Here is a 13,604-nt window from a genome sequence, read left to right on the forward strand (position 1 = left end):
TATCAGATCCAGTGGGAAAAATGTTTTAAAGTGTCACATAAATGTTGTGCTTTTATTCCTTTTTATCAGTTTTGAAGATTTTATGTAAAAAAAAAAAAAACCAAAACGAACAAACACTGATGTACAGACATTTAAATACACATTACATTCAGTCAGGGGATTTGAGGAAGAAAGTAACATAATTTTCCAAAAGCTTGACATTTTTTTTGTTATTAATTAAGTTGAGTGACTTGAGAAGAGCTTTCACTTCCAGGAGTAAAGATACACACTTAGCAGTTGACTTCGAGAATTTCTGTTTATGAATGAAAAAAAAAAAAAGAAAAAAACATTTAAAAGAAATTGACAGTTTATCAAATTATACAGTACATTTTACAGGTATATGATTCATTTAAAAACACTGAAAAGGATCATTTTACTAACATATCTGAAACAATTTCATATACATGAAAAAGAAAAAAACCCACAACATAAAACCAAAACCAAAAAAAACAGATAACATTAAATTATAATTATTTAAATTTCATTTTTATTTGTCAAATACACAAAATTAAATTAAAATAAAACAAAAACACGATTGTCTAGAAAATGTGGGCAAAAATGCTAATCAGAAAGTAGAGTGACGTTAGAAGTTACCTAGAGCACGTGAACGCAGCAGGTCCCGCGTCACATGACAGAGTTGACGCTGACTCTGCGGCGGTGACGTGACGAAGCAAACCAAACCCGCTGCTGCTGGTGCTGTAGCACAGATTAGCGAGTTTGTTGACTAAACTTTCGCCTTTCGTCGTTCTCCCGCTCAACTGTAAAACAGTGACACACCAAAAATGGACCACAGCGGGAAAGAAAAGGAAGCAAACGCCTTAATGGCCGAGGCTGAAAAGAAAACGAAATCGTCGCAGTCGTTTTTCGCGTCGATGTTTGGGTGAGTATGTGAGTTAGCTTCTGCTAAATGGTTAGCTACTTTTTTTTGTCAAAGCTAGCGGCCAAGTAAGCGGAAGATGGCTAGCTGACGAGTCAACGCCAGATCTGAAGGCAGGATAAAAAAACAGTATCGCAACACTGGGCTGACTTATATCTAACTTGTGGTTTATATAAAGCTTATATAAAGCGAGTGTTTACCGCTGCAGTTAGCTAAGTTGTATTTGTGGCGTTGTCTTCGTTAATGTTACAAACAAACAGTGGGTGAGAAATAAAGCTGTATGCAGCAGGAAAGGAGGCCCAGTTACACGATGCTAAGTGCTGCAATGTGCTGATGAGGTTGTAATTAAAGTGAATGGTATTGTCTTTGAAGTAATCTACACTTTTATGTAAGTGCTCTGTGTATTAGTGTTGCTGCTATAACGCCATCTAATGGCAACATCTTGCAAAGCCACTTTGCGTTGAGGTGCAGAGCACATGTGCATCGTATTTGTTTACAATAACAGAATGGCACTGATTTAGAAGTTGCATCGGAGTCAGTGAAGACAATAATTTAAGCCTTCATCCACCAACACTTTGTAGGGTGGATGCAACAATCCAAAAAACATGGTAACCCTTTAAATCCTGTGCAAACTGGCATGATTTCTTTCAAAAACACGGTGAGAAGGCAATAAGCAACGTAACAAGACCAATTGACAAAAATTAGCAAAACAATTACTAGAAAATCACCCGCAAACACACAAAACACAAAACACACATAAAAAATCCAAAGTAAACATGAAAATGGCCCAGAAAAAAAAAGTAAAAAAAAATATATATATATATATATAACTGTTATAAATATACTATGTAGGGCATTTTCGCCCTATTTTTTGGGACAATCTTATAATAATCATCCCCTCTTTTTAACTACTTTTTTTGGTTATTTTCTTGTCGCCATTTACGAGTAAGCAAGTCCAATATCTAAGTAAAAAACAAGGAGGGTCTGTGTGTATGTTTATGTGTATGTATGTATATGTTGTCTTTGCATATCTTGGAACTGTCCTTCCAATATACTTCAAATGTGGCAGGTGTGTAAACCCAAAACATTCATTGTTGAATTTGGTGTAGTTTGGACATGAGACACGGTCAGAATTAAAAAAAAAAAAAACTTTGAATAAACAAACATACAATACCCTGTGGCTCTGTGCAAAGGTAGAGACAGAGACTCAGTGCTCTGCAGAGCTGACCATGTCTCCAAAATAGATGAAAAAAGAGAAACCACAGAGAGTTACATTGTAGGAAGCTAATTTGAACCACATTTCTCTAAAAGTCAGCTTTCCATGGTGTTATAAAAACAGCCCTGTTTCAACTTGTTTACAATGCATTTTAGAATACCTCAAATTTTTACATGGGTATTGTACTGAAGCAGCTTTGTGAGCAGGCTGATCCTGAAAAGTTTTGAATGGGCACTGCACTACCATATATAAAGAACACCAGAATAATACATAATTTGATTTAGTGATGCTACTTGGTGTTGTCTGTACAAAACAACATGATATTATATGCGTAAGATAGCATTATATAGCACAGAGTAGTATGGGATAAGATATAGTAAGATGCAACTAATAATAACAATAATAATCACAGTTATTATTAATATTATTAATGATAATGATAATAATATAATTTAACAATTATCTAGAAATAAATATATATGATTTAAATAATTATGGCATTGATTATGCCATTTCACTCATCTGTATATTTAGCACAATACAGCTGATGAAATCAAGATAACATATATAATATAAAGTATATTTAATGATGTTCACTGTGTTTCACTTCATTATATTTTCACAACAGAATTCAAAAAACAGAAACACAATAGGGAGTTTTAAGTACACATTGAAGAGTCTCTGTGGACCCTGAAAAAGCAATAAAGGCATAAAATCAATTAATCTAAAAAAAAAGACCTCAATTGATATTAAAATGTCTTTAATTGATCTTTCAAAATTCTTTATGCTATGACATAGAAAGTAGGATGTTGTGAATAGTTTTTTCTGGTGTTGCTTTTTAAAATCTTAAAATAATTTGTAACATCATTTTTATATAATTTAATGATTTAAATTTTAAATTTCATTTCACGTGGCAATAAAACATTCTTAAATCTAACTTGCCTCGGGCTGTAGGAACCCTCGCTCATGCAGCATGCCCCAAAATATCATCACAATAACAATATCTAGGCTAGTTATTAAATATTATGGCGCTTGAAATTTGATCATTATCGCCCAGCAATTGTCTCTTTAAGTATTGTTTTAACTAATCACGTGTGTCACACAGGGGTTCCTCCAAGATGGAAGAGGCCTGTGATATGTATGTGAGAGCAGCCAACATGTACAAAATGGCCAAAAACTGGTGTGGTAAGAATAATTAGTTGAGTGACAAAAAATGTAATGATTTCCTTCTCTTTGTTTAGATCTTTACAGACTTTAAAACCTCTAACATGCAACATTTTCTTTTTTTTCAGCTGCAGGAAATGCGTTCTCCCAAGCTGCTGCCCTTCACCTCCAGATGCAGAGCAAACATGATGCAGCAACTAACCTTATAGAGGCTGGAAATGCCTTCAAAAAAGCAGATCCACAAGGTAATCATTACTCATAACCACCCTCTGGACTATGTGGCTGACAAAGCTCACTTGTAATTCCTGTTTTACAAGCTGTTGTACCAGTTCCAGTGGACCATGTACATAAAGTCAGTGTCATCTGATGTTTAAAGAGCATTAACAGCATTCTTCTCACTGTGCAGTTAAAAAGTGGGACATATTTGGACAAGTTTCTGCTTCTTTTTTTTTTTTTTTTTTTTTACATTTTATGTATTTAACACAAAGACAAGACTTAGAATGCCTAATATATTTGAGATGTTTACCATAAAGTTCACATACTAGTCATTCTTTTGGCCTTTAACGTCCATATTCAACCCAATTAAAAACATCTTTAATGGGGATATTACTTCTCCAAATTAACCTATTAATTTGGCAAACTTAATTGTTTACCTTCCAATAAATAGAGAACAAGGAATATACAAATATGTATATCAAAGCAGTAATAATAATAATGAAATAGAATCTAACAAAAACAGAAACAGAAAGTAGAATCAAAAAAGATAATGCAAATAACAAAGCAAAAACCTAGAAAGTTTTTGTTGTTGTTGTTGTTTTTGTTTTTTGTTTTTTTGTTTTATTTTGTTTGTTTTTTTCCCCCTGGAATTCTGTATTTTTGTTTACGTAATTTTTAATTATTAGTATTATTTCATTAAATTAGTTATTGTTTTTTATATATGTATACGACTCATTTGATTTGATGACCATAAGTGACATTGTTCAAGTGACAAAAGTTCAATAAAATATTAATGAGAAAAAGAAAAAACACAAAAAAGATGTAGCTAGAGTGACAGGGTTTTATGTCATGTGTCTAAATATTTTTATATTTCTTAACAGAGGCCATAAACTGCCTAAACCGAGCTATTGAGATATACACTGATATGGTGAGTCAACAGAGAGGGATCTCTTCTTTAAGTTATTAAATTCAAAAAAAGCCCATTTCTGTTTAGCAACAGATTTGCTTACATAACTTTATTGTTATTATTATTGTTATTTTTAGGGGCGCTTTACCATCGCAGCCAAACATCACATCACCATTGCTGAAGTATATGAGACAGAGTTGGTGGACATCGACAAGGTAAGATGAAATATATGTGCTTAATGTTTGTTATTTCATACATCAATTCTTGCTTCTAATTTATCAGCTAATAGTATCTGTTGTTTTAATCTGTCAATTTATCTCTTGGAGAAAGCTCTGTTTATGTCTTATGTCCAAATTCCATTCCAGTCCATCGCTCATTACGAACAGGCAGCAGATTATTACAAAGGTGAAGAAGCCACCAGGTGAGTATTTTAGATCAGTAATATTTTCTCTTATTTGCTTTTGGGGTGTGATGTTTTGTGGGCTTTTTATATCTAATAAATGCAATTTCTTTTTTCATTTTAAGTTTTTGTGATTGTGCAGTAAAGAAATTTGGTGGTCTTTGCCCCTTGATGTCTGTGAATACATGTAGACTGAGAAGTCTCTTGATTTTCCTTTTCAGTTCAGCAAACAAGTGCCTTCTGAAAGTAGCAACTTACGCAGCTCAGCTGGAGCAGTACCCAAAAGCGATTGAAATCTATGAACAGGTGAGATAAAGCTCAACGGCAGCCTTTAAGTTAACAGATGCATTCAGGGGCTGTATTAACTAAACAGACATGACTTGTAATTTTTGATTTTTAGGTCGGAACCCACGCAATGGACAGTACGCTCCTGAAATACAGTGCCAAGGATCACTTCTTCAAGGCGGCGCTCTGCCACTTCTGTGTAGACACGCTGAATGCAAATGTAAGCTGTAACACTTGATTTTGTGTCCATGTACACCAAGTGCATCACAAGCCGCTATCTTAATATTCATCCTCTTGTCACTCAGCTTGCTGTGAGGAAGTATGAGGAAATGTTTCCAGCCTTTTCAGACTCCCGAGAATGCAAGCTGTTGAAGGTAGGCTGTGGTGTTATTTTGGATCTAAAATCAACAAACGAACAAAAACATAGAATAATCCACTAAATGTCGACAGTCGAAGTGAAGCTTAGTACGGTTAAAGATACCGTTTGTAAGTGTTATAAAAATAACTTTTTGTCTTATGTGCTGAAAAAGTCACTACATTTACAAAAGTACATGCAAACGATAGCCTGTGGAAAAAAAAAGGTGAAACTGATAACATTAACGATGCTCAGTAAACTGCTGTCCACCATAAATACCATACTTTGCTAGAAATCTACTCCAGCTCGGGGTGATCAAGATTTCTTGGCTCTGTGCCTGGAACACACTGCCTGCATGAGCAGCACGTGAACGTTGCGAAACAGTTTTTGGTGTCTTGGTTCTTTTGGTGCCCACGTTAACAAGTTGGAGCAGCCATACTGCCTGTGTGAGCAGTGCTGGTCAGGCGCGTCTCAGCTGCTTGATAGCCGCGGCACATCTAGAGAAGCGGTGGCTCGATTTCTTTCTGCACATGGTTGTCAGCAGAAATAGACTGAGAAAATGGTGTTTTGATAATTATATTGGTTCTCTGCCACCTTTTACTACGGTTTCAATGCCTTTGTCTGTCACAGACATGAGGAAATGCAAATTTATCTGTTTTATTCTTTCTGCTTCTGTCAGTTTCTGTTGACAGAATCCCATCAGTTGTTGACACGAGACATTTTAATGTGAATTATTTGCAGAACCCTGTTGTTAACAATGCTTGAGCTTACACAACTTCATAAATGAGTAAAATATTTGCTTATAATTGTGGAAATATAGTTCTCATAGCAGCAGGCAGCCCTGCAGAAGTGTCACAGCAACAACACTGCCTGTGTGAACACCGCCTGCATGCAAGATGCTGCAGTTTGGCGAAGTTTCCGTAACGTGCTGCTGACACATGCAGTGTGTTCCAGGCTGTATTTTTTGGCAGCTGTCATGCCGTCCATCTTTATGTACTTTCTGTGGGTAAAACTGTCAAACGAGGCAGCACTGATCAAATATGAATCAAGATTCTTTCACTGCATTGCCTATTTCTCACCTCAGATGTTTTCAGAAACATTTAAGTTTACTGTTAAGCTGCTAAAGGCAAACGGTTCAACTGTTCCCAATGTGGCGGCACGGTCCCACACTGTCTCACTTTACAGCTACACAGTACATATGTTATCTCAGCTAAAGCAGGTGCCCCATGTACAGAGGCTGTTTCCTCGCCACAGTGGCTGCGGATTCGACTCCTGCCTGCAGCCCGTTGCTGCATGTCGTCCCCTTTCTCCCCCTTTCGCTCTCAAGCTGCCCTATTCTAATAAAGGCAAAAAAGAAAAGAAAAGACAGTTTGACTGCAGTACAAGAGAAATAATTGACACGATTGACAGCTGCAACTTCTCACCTCTGACTGGTTGTTTTTGTTCACATGCTGCAATGCTACTGGAAGCATTTGGGGAGGCAGAGAAACACGATTTTTCAACAATTATTTATAATATAATGACAGTTATAGTTATTTATAAGTTGTTTTTTTAAACCATTGAAAGCTTTTAAGCTCGCCCCCAACAATTTTGATTGGATTGGATTTGATGTTGGTGCATGTCTCCAGGCAGCAGCAGGATATTATTACTGTTGTTTTGGAATCTCACTTGTTGTTATTTTTTTTTCTTTAAACTTAGGGTGTATTTTTTGTCTGAAGGCAGCCTTTCTGATGTGCAGAATTCTTGTTTTTATCTAACCAGAAACTTCTAGAGGCCTGCGAAGAACAGAACGTGGATGCCTATACTGATGCGGTGAGTGAAATGTTTTCTCTAGTTAGGTCTAGACACACTGTAGGGCACTACAGTGATTATCTTAGAGTAAATTGTCAGGATAATAATAATAATAATAATAACAATAATTGCTATAAACAAATAAAAGCTAAGGAGACTTTATGACAAAAAAACGATTTCCCGGCTTGAAAAATTCGTGGAATTTGTAAAACTCATTGGAAGTTTTGGACTTTGTATCATGCAGTGAAATTTTTACAATGATCTAACGTGGATAACCTTTCACATTATGTTAAAAAAAAGAGCATTTTTTCCCTGTAGCTGTCAATGTAACATGGCTCTAATTTGCAATGATATGACTTTTTTGCTATCACAAACATTCCTTTATGTGTGTGTGTGTGTGTGTATTTATATTTACGTATGCTTATATATATATATATATATATATATATATATATATATATATGAAAAGTCATGAAAGTTTTTGAAATTTTGTTCATAAGGATGTGAAGGAACCCCGAAGACACATTTGAATCAGAATATGTCTTTCTTGCATCTGAGAGGTTAATATTTATTTAGTACAGGCACATTTTGTCCACATATTGTTTTGAGCTATTAATTCTATATTGGGTAATAAAAACCATAACAAAAAAGCCACACCATGTGACCTGACCTCTACTGTTCCTTGAATAAAAAAGAATCGTTTTCTAACATTTTGGGTATTTTATTAACATTTACTAATTTCTCAGGTGAAGGAATATGACACCATTTCACGGCTGGATCAGTGGCTCACCACCATGCTTCTCCGCATCAAGAAAACCATACAGGATGATGAGAGTGACCTTCGCTGACTTCCCTACCTGCTCATGACCTCAAGCCCTCAACAACCAACTTGCATCCTTCTTTTTCCTTGAGCCTCTCACTTCCATTCTAGCAGCAATCTGGATTGTTTGACCTTTAACCCCTTATGTTCCCTCACAGACTGTTTGTTGCCCGTCTGCAGTATTTCTTATTCCCTTTTTAATCTGCTTAACTCAATGCTCCAAAAATGATGGAACGAACACTATTTTCCCCCTCTGCACACATTATGTTAGCTGTACATTTTTATGATCCAGGTATTGGCCCAATATTAGTTTAAATATTCATTATGGCTACAATACCAAATACTCATACCAGCACACTTATATGATAGTGGTTTTATTTTTATTTTCCTTGTTATGAAATGGATGAGAGAAAGCCAATTCACTAACTTTAAGCTACCAATACAGGATGTGCTGTAGAGTAAACTTAACTGACCAAAATGCAGATATAGACTAAAGCACACATTGGTTTTTGGTACTTTTGGGTGCTGGAGTATACTGTAGGTCACATAAGGGCACCTCTAATTAAACAGCACTTCATCTCAGCTACAGAGCTCCTCTCCAAGCAGAGAGGCTGAGAGTTTCTGAGATTATTCCATGGCAAATACCCCCTTTGCCTTATACTGCAAAGTTCTCAGGATGTAAACAGCTAGATTTGATGAAAGAAAAGAAAAAAAAACATTCATGCTTTTAGACATCTTGTCATTAATTTGCTAATTGTTTTTGCCATTTAAAGTGCTTTTATTTCATGAACAAAGGTGAAAGGAGCTAATCATCTTTGTTAACATTTGCATGGTTTGGTAAGGATGAGAAAGCTAGAGCAGCCATTTTCCACTGTATAGAATTTATTACTCAAGTGTGTGTGTGTGTGTGTGTGTGTGTGTGTGTGTGTGTGTGTGTGTGTGTGTGTGTGTGTGTGTGTGTGTTTGTTTCTTTTTGTGATCGATTTTTTTTTCTGTCATGACTAAACAGGCTGGAAAAAAAGGCCTGCACCAGATGCAATACATTGAAGAAAAAGGAGCTTTACTGATCTGAACACTGTGCTCATGTACCCTCCTGGTGATTTTGTCAAGAGACAATTGGTCTTAAATAATTTGTACATCAGTGATGTTTCCTGTCAAACGTTTGAATAAACCTTTCCGAGACGTACAGCATCCTGGGCGTGGCCTCCAACTGCCTGCTCTACTGTGTCAAGTAAGCGCGTGATCATAATATGCGCGGACCTGAACCTGTACGCACTCACGTCGCCTCTTAAAATTCCATTAAGGGAAATTATGGGGTTGAAAACGAAATGATGCAGTTTTGTGCACCTGTTATCCTGTCGGAAGGCTCCTGGATACTTTGCTTTCCTGCTCGGTGGGCGCTCATCTTGACTTTAGTAAGTAGTTGAAAACACTTAGAATTCTTGTCTTCTTTGTGACTTTCTAACGTCAGGTCAAGGCTCTCGTGTGACGGGCAGGTGTCTAACGGTGTGCTTGTCTGTTAAGTCTGTCGAGTTTTAATCGAGCCATACTTAAATTAAACCCTTACATTGAAATCCGTCTTGCGCATATAAAAGACCTGTAACTTGGCAAAGTTGCGACACAATATAACGTATCCATATGCATTTCATGTCACCGTTTAATGCTGATTTTCGTACACCTCAGGTGGGTTCATAAATTATTGTAACGCTGTTTAATTGAAGCCTTCAGGACTTAACTGCTTTGTTTGTACAAAGCCGGCATGCTCCTAATTAAACACCGGGGAGAAGAGCGCGTGCAGGTGCGTCCCAATTGAGTTCAGCTGCAGGCTTTTTTTTTTCAATGTCACATCACATGCGGCAAACTCAGACACCACCAGAGCATTTCCATTTCAGCTCTAACGGTTTGGTGAATGTATGCGCGCTTAGGGCTGCAAAAAGTGCGACTTTAAAATAATGAGATCATTTCTTTTTATATAAAGGAGATTATTTTATGTCACTGAATGGATGGTTCAAAGTTGCTTTATTTGTACCCAAGGGTGAATTTGTTGTACAGACAGGAAAATCAGCATTGCAAGACACAACAATACAGATTTCAAAGACATTAAAACAAATACATAAAACAAGTGTCAAGTATAAAATAAAATGGATTACTGAAAGGGCCTAAACCCCCTTCTCTCTGGCCTTCACCTCCAAATTGACACTCACCTACTGACCAAAATGAGGTGAAAAGGAACTGTAAAGAGACCTAAAATAAGTACAAAACAAGAAAAAAAAAAAAAGACACAAAATTACAAGTGACAAAAAATGCATAACAACAACAAAGAGTCACAACCAGGAACGTTTTAAGCAGCATTGCTCTATTAGTAAAATAAATAAATAAATAAAGGTTATTGTTTGAGTTTTGGTCACAAACAACACATTTTTCATTCAAAAAACCTAACCTAGATACAAAACATAAACAGAACAAACTATAAGATATAAAAAAATAAAATTTATACAAATGAAAAACTTCAAACAATCTCAAGCTTAACCATTTTTAATCTGAGCAAATTGGATTGATTCATATATATATATAAACATGGAATGAGGGTGACGAAAAACAAGAAATGGTTGAAAATTTGCATCAAATTAGTTAAAAAGAATGTATAAAAGTATAAAACAAAACAAAGAAAATTACTTCAAAAAACTATTTTATTTTTTTCTGTAACATATAAATATTAAATATATAATTAAGACAATTATAAATATATACTGAACAAAAATATAAATGCAACACTTTTGTTTTTGCTCCCATTTTTCATGAGCTGAACTCAAAGATCTAAAACATTAAAAGACACATTTCTCTCAAATATTGTTCACAAATCTGTCTAAATCTGTGTTAGTGAGCACTTCTCCTTTGCCGAGATAATCCATCCCACCTCACAGGTGTGGCATATCAAGATGCTGATTAGACAGCATGATTACTGCACGGGTGTGCCTCAGGCAGGCACATAAAAGGCCACTCTGAAATGTGCAGTTTTATCACACAGCACAATGCCACAGATGTTGCAAGTTTTGAGGGAGTGTGCAATTGGCACGCTGACTGCAGGAATGTCCACCAGAGCTGTTGCCCGTGAATTGAATGTTCATTTCTCTACCATAAGCCGTCTCCAAAGGAGTTTCAGACAATTTGGCAGTACATTGAACCGGCCTCACAGCCGCCAACCACTTGCAACCACACCAGCCCAGGACCTCCACATCCAGCATGTTCACCTCTAAGATCATCTGAGACCAGCCACCCGGATACTGACTGGTTTTCTGACCCCCCCAGAACCCCCCAGTAAAGCAAAACTGCACATTTCAGAGTGGCCTTTTATGTGCCAGCCTGAGGCACACCCGTGCAGTAATCATGCTGTCTAATCAGCATCTTGATATGCCACACCTGTGAGGTGGGATGGATTATCTCGGCAAAGGAGAAGTGCTCACTAACACAGATTTAGACAGATTTGTGAACAATATTTGAGATAAATGTGTCTTTTGTGTATATAGAAAATGTTTTAGATCTTGGAGTTCAGCTCATGAAAAATGGGAGCAAAAACAAAAGTGTTGCGTTTATATTTTTGTTCAGTGTAGTTTACTGGACATTTATTCCTTTTTTTCTTCTTTCTTTTGCAGTTTGCAGGACATCTCTTGCCACTATAGTTGTGTTACTTCCTGTTTTTGAGAGAAATATAACCAATTTTCTCAGGTTTCGGAGGTTTGCATGCTTATAAAAGGCGACTGAATGCAGCACGAGAATACCAATGATGATCCAGGTGTTAAAGGGTTAAGGTGTCATGTTTGTGTTGGCAGGGTACATCCAGTTTGTGTCAGCTGAAGACAGTAAAACGTTAAGTCCCACAACCATCACCCCTGAAAGATGACCCACCTCTAGAATGACACGCCACACGGCCTGGTTAACTCACCTTGAACCAATGAGACGTATTCAAACCTTCAGCGCTTTGGTTCTGCTTGTCACGTTGTTTCTGATCTTCTACTCGACCCTCCACCTAGAGATGACCTACAGTCGCAGGGCCGCACCGGAGGACCCCCTGAAGCATCCCAGCCTCCAGGTCCAAGACAGAAAAACACAACCATCCAAGCAGGAGAGCTTCACCACGCCTAAGCCTGTTGTCCACAGTGTGTCTGTTTCTGATGGCCTCAGACGGAGCATCCCACAAAACGGCGCATACTGGAACCGTCTGCTTCACTCGGCCCTAAGGAATCTGGACAAAGAGGAAAATCCTTTTGGACATGACTCTGACTGGTTTCACTGCAGGGAGACAAATCAAGAGCTTCTGCAAACCAATGTGCATGACTTCACCTCCTACTCGGCCTTATTCCAGGAGTTTCTGCAGGGCATGAACTGCAGGTCGCCTCCAGTCCTCCTCAATCAACCCAACAAATGCGTCTTTGAAGGGAAGGGAGACAACCACACCTCCCTGCTTTTTGCCATCAAGTCAACACCTGGAAACTTTGAGCGGAGACAGGCGGTGCGGGAGACATGGGGGCGAGAGGGGATGCATCAGAGTGGACTTAGGGTGCGCACTGTGTTCCTCCTGGGTAGCTCCCCACAGGAGGACCCTGACCTCAACCCGCTGCTGTCATTTGAAGCAAAACGCTTTGGAGACATTCTGCAGTGGGACTTCCATGAATCTTTCCTGAACCTGACGCTCAAAGTGAACACATTCCTTCAGTGGACACTCAAATACTGTCCTCATGTCTCCTTTGTCTTTAGTGGAGATGATGATGTGTTTGTCAACACGCCAGCATTACTCAGCTACCTGCAGTCTGTGGAGCCTTCAAAAATCTCTCAGTTGTATGTTGGACATGTCATAAGCACAGCAAACCCCCTCAGAGACCCTAAAAGCAAATACTTCATTCCTCTGAGTTTCTATAACGGCCCGTACCCCGCTTACGCTGGTGGAGGTGGTTTCCTCATCTCTGGAAGGTTGCTGCAACCCCTGCATTCAGTTTCACGTGTCCTTCCTTTCTTCCCCATCGACGACGTCTACGCTGGGATGTGCTTTAAGGCTTTGGGGGTTTCTCCAGAGGCACACAAGGGCTTTCAGACCTTTGACATCAACGAGCAGGATCGTGAAAATCTGTGTGTGCACAAAGATCTTATTCTGATTCACCAGCGCTCGCCACAACAGGTGAAGAAGCTGTGGAAGGGCATTCACAGCCCCTTGTTGACTTGTTGAATGGGACTGGTGAGCGAAAGATGCAGAGATTTTGAAAAAATCAAAGAGAGGAAACACTGACTGCAGCGAAATATTGAAGCCATGGCTTATTCGCATCCATCGTCCCTTGAAATGTCCTTTTTCAAGATGATGCATCAGGAGGAAATGTGATTCAAGGCTTTGCACAGTCAACTGTTGACATCTTGCATAGACTCACACTTAAAAAATGAACAAATGCTTCTGTGTTTGCATTTTTGATGGGAATTTGAGCCTCGGGGGTTAAGCCATTTTACTGCAAAGTCAAATTCAACAGTGGTTTCCTTTTCTCCTTTCA

At 38.0% G+C, this 13,604-nt stretch overlaps 2 protein-coding genes across 3 annotated transcripts; both read left to right on the forward strand.

Annotated features, from left to right (window-relative positions):
• Positions 1-664: 664 nt before the first annotated feature.
• On the forward strand, positions 665-9,261 carry napab (N-ethylmaleimide-sensitive factor attachment protein, alpha b). Its single transcript, XM_042486187.2, has 11 exons — positions 665-919; positions 3,238-3,317; positions 3,425-3,541; positions 4,394-4,440; positions 4,557-4,634; positions 4,785-4,840; positions 5,041-5,125; positions 5,220-5,324; positions 5,410-5,478; positions 7,221-7,271; positions 7,997-9,261. The coding sequence occupies exons 1-11, from the start codon at positions 822-824 to the stop codon at positions 8,096-8,098; spliced, it is 888 nt and encodes a 295-aa protein (XP_042342121.2). The 5' UTR covers positions 665-821; the 3' UTR covers positions 8,099-9,261.
• A 59-nt stretch (positions 9,262-9,320) lies between these two features.
• b3gnt2l (UDP-GlcNAc:betaGal beta-1,3-N-acetylglucosaminyltransferase 2, like) lies at positions 9,321-13,576 on the forward strand. 2 transcript variants are annotated; one of them, XM_042486186.2, is made up of 2 exons: positions 9,321-9,485; positions 12,102-13,576. In XM_042486186.2, the coding sequence occupies exon 2, from the start codon at positions 12,104-12,106 to the stop codon at positions 13,289-13,291; it is 1,188 nt and encodes a 395-aa protein (XP_042342120.2). In that variant the 5' UTR covers positions 9,321-9,485; positions 12,102-12,103; the 3' UTR covers positions 13,292-13,576. The 2 variants fall into 2 exon arrangements, with proteins under 2 accessions (XP_042342120.2, XP_087935343.1); XM_088079217.1 differs by having other exon boundaries at positions 9,322-9,485; positions 11,901-13,573.
• Positions 13,577-13,604: the final 28 nt, after the last annotated feature.

The sequence above is a fragment of the Plectropomus leopardus genome, chromosome 6 (genome assembly GCF_026936395.1).
Source record: "Plectropomus leopardus strain MGB_pleo_1.0 chromosome 6, ASM2693639v1, whole genome shotgun sequence".
NCBI lineage: Eukaryota > Metazoa > Chordata > Actinopteri > Perciformes > Serranidae > Plectropomus > Plectropomus leopardus.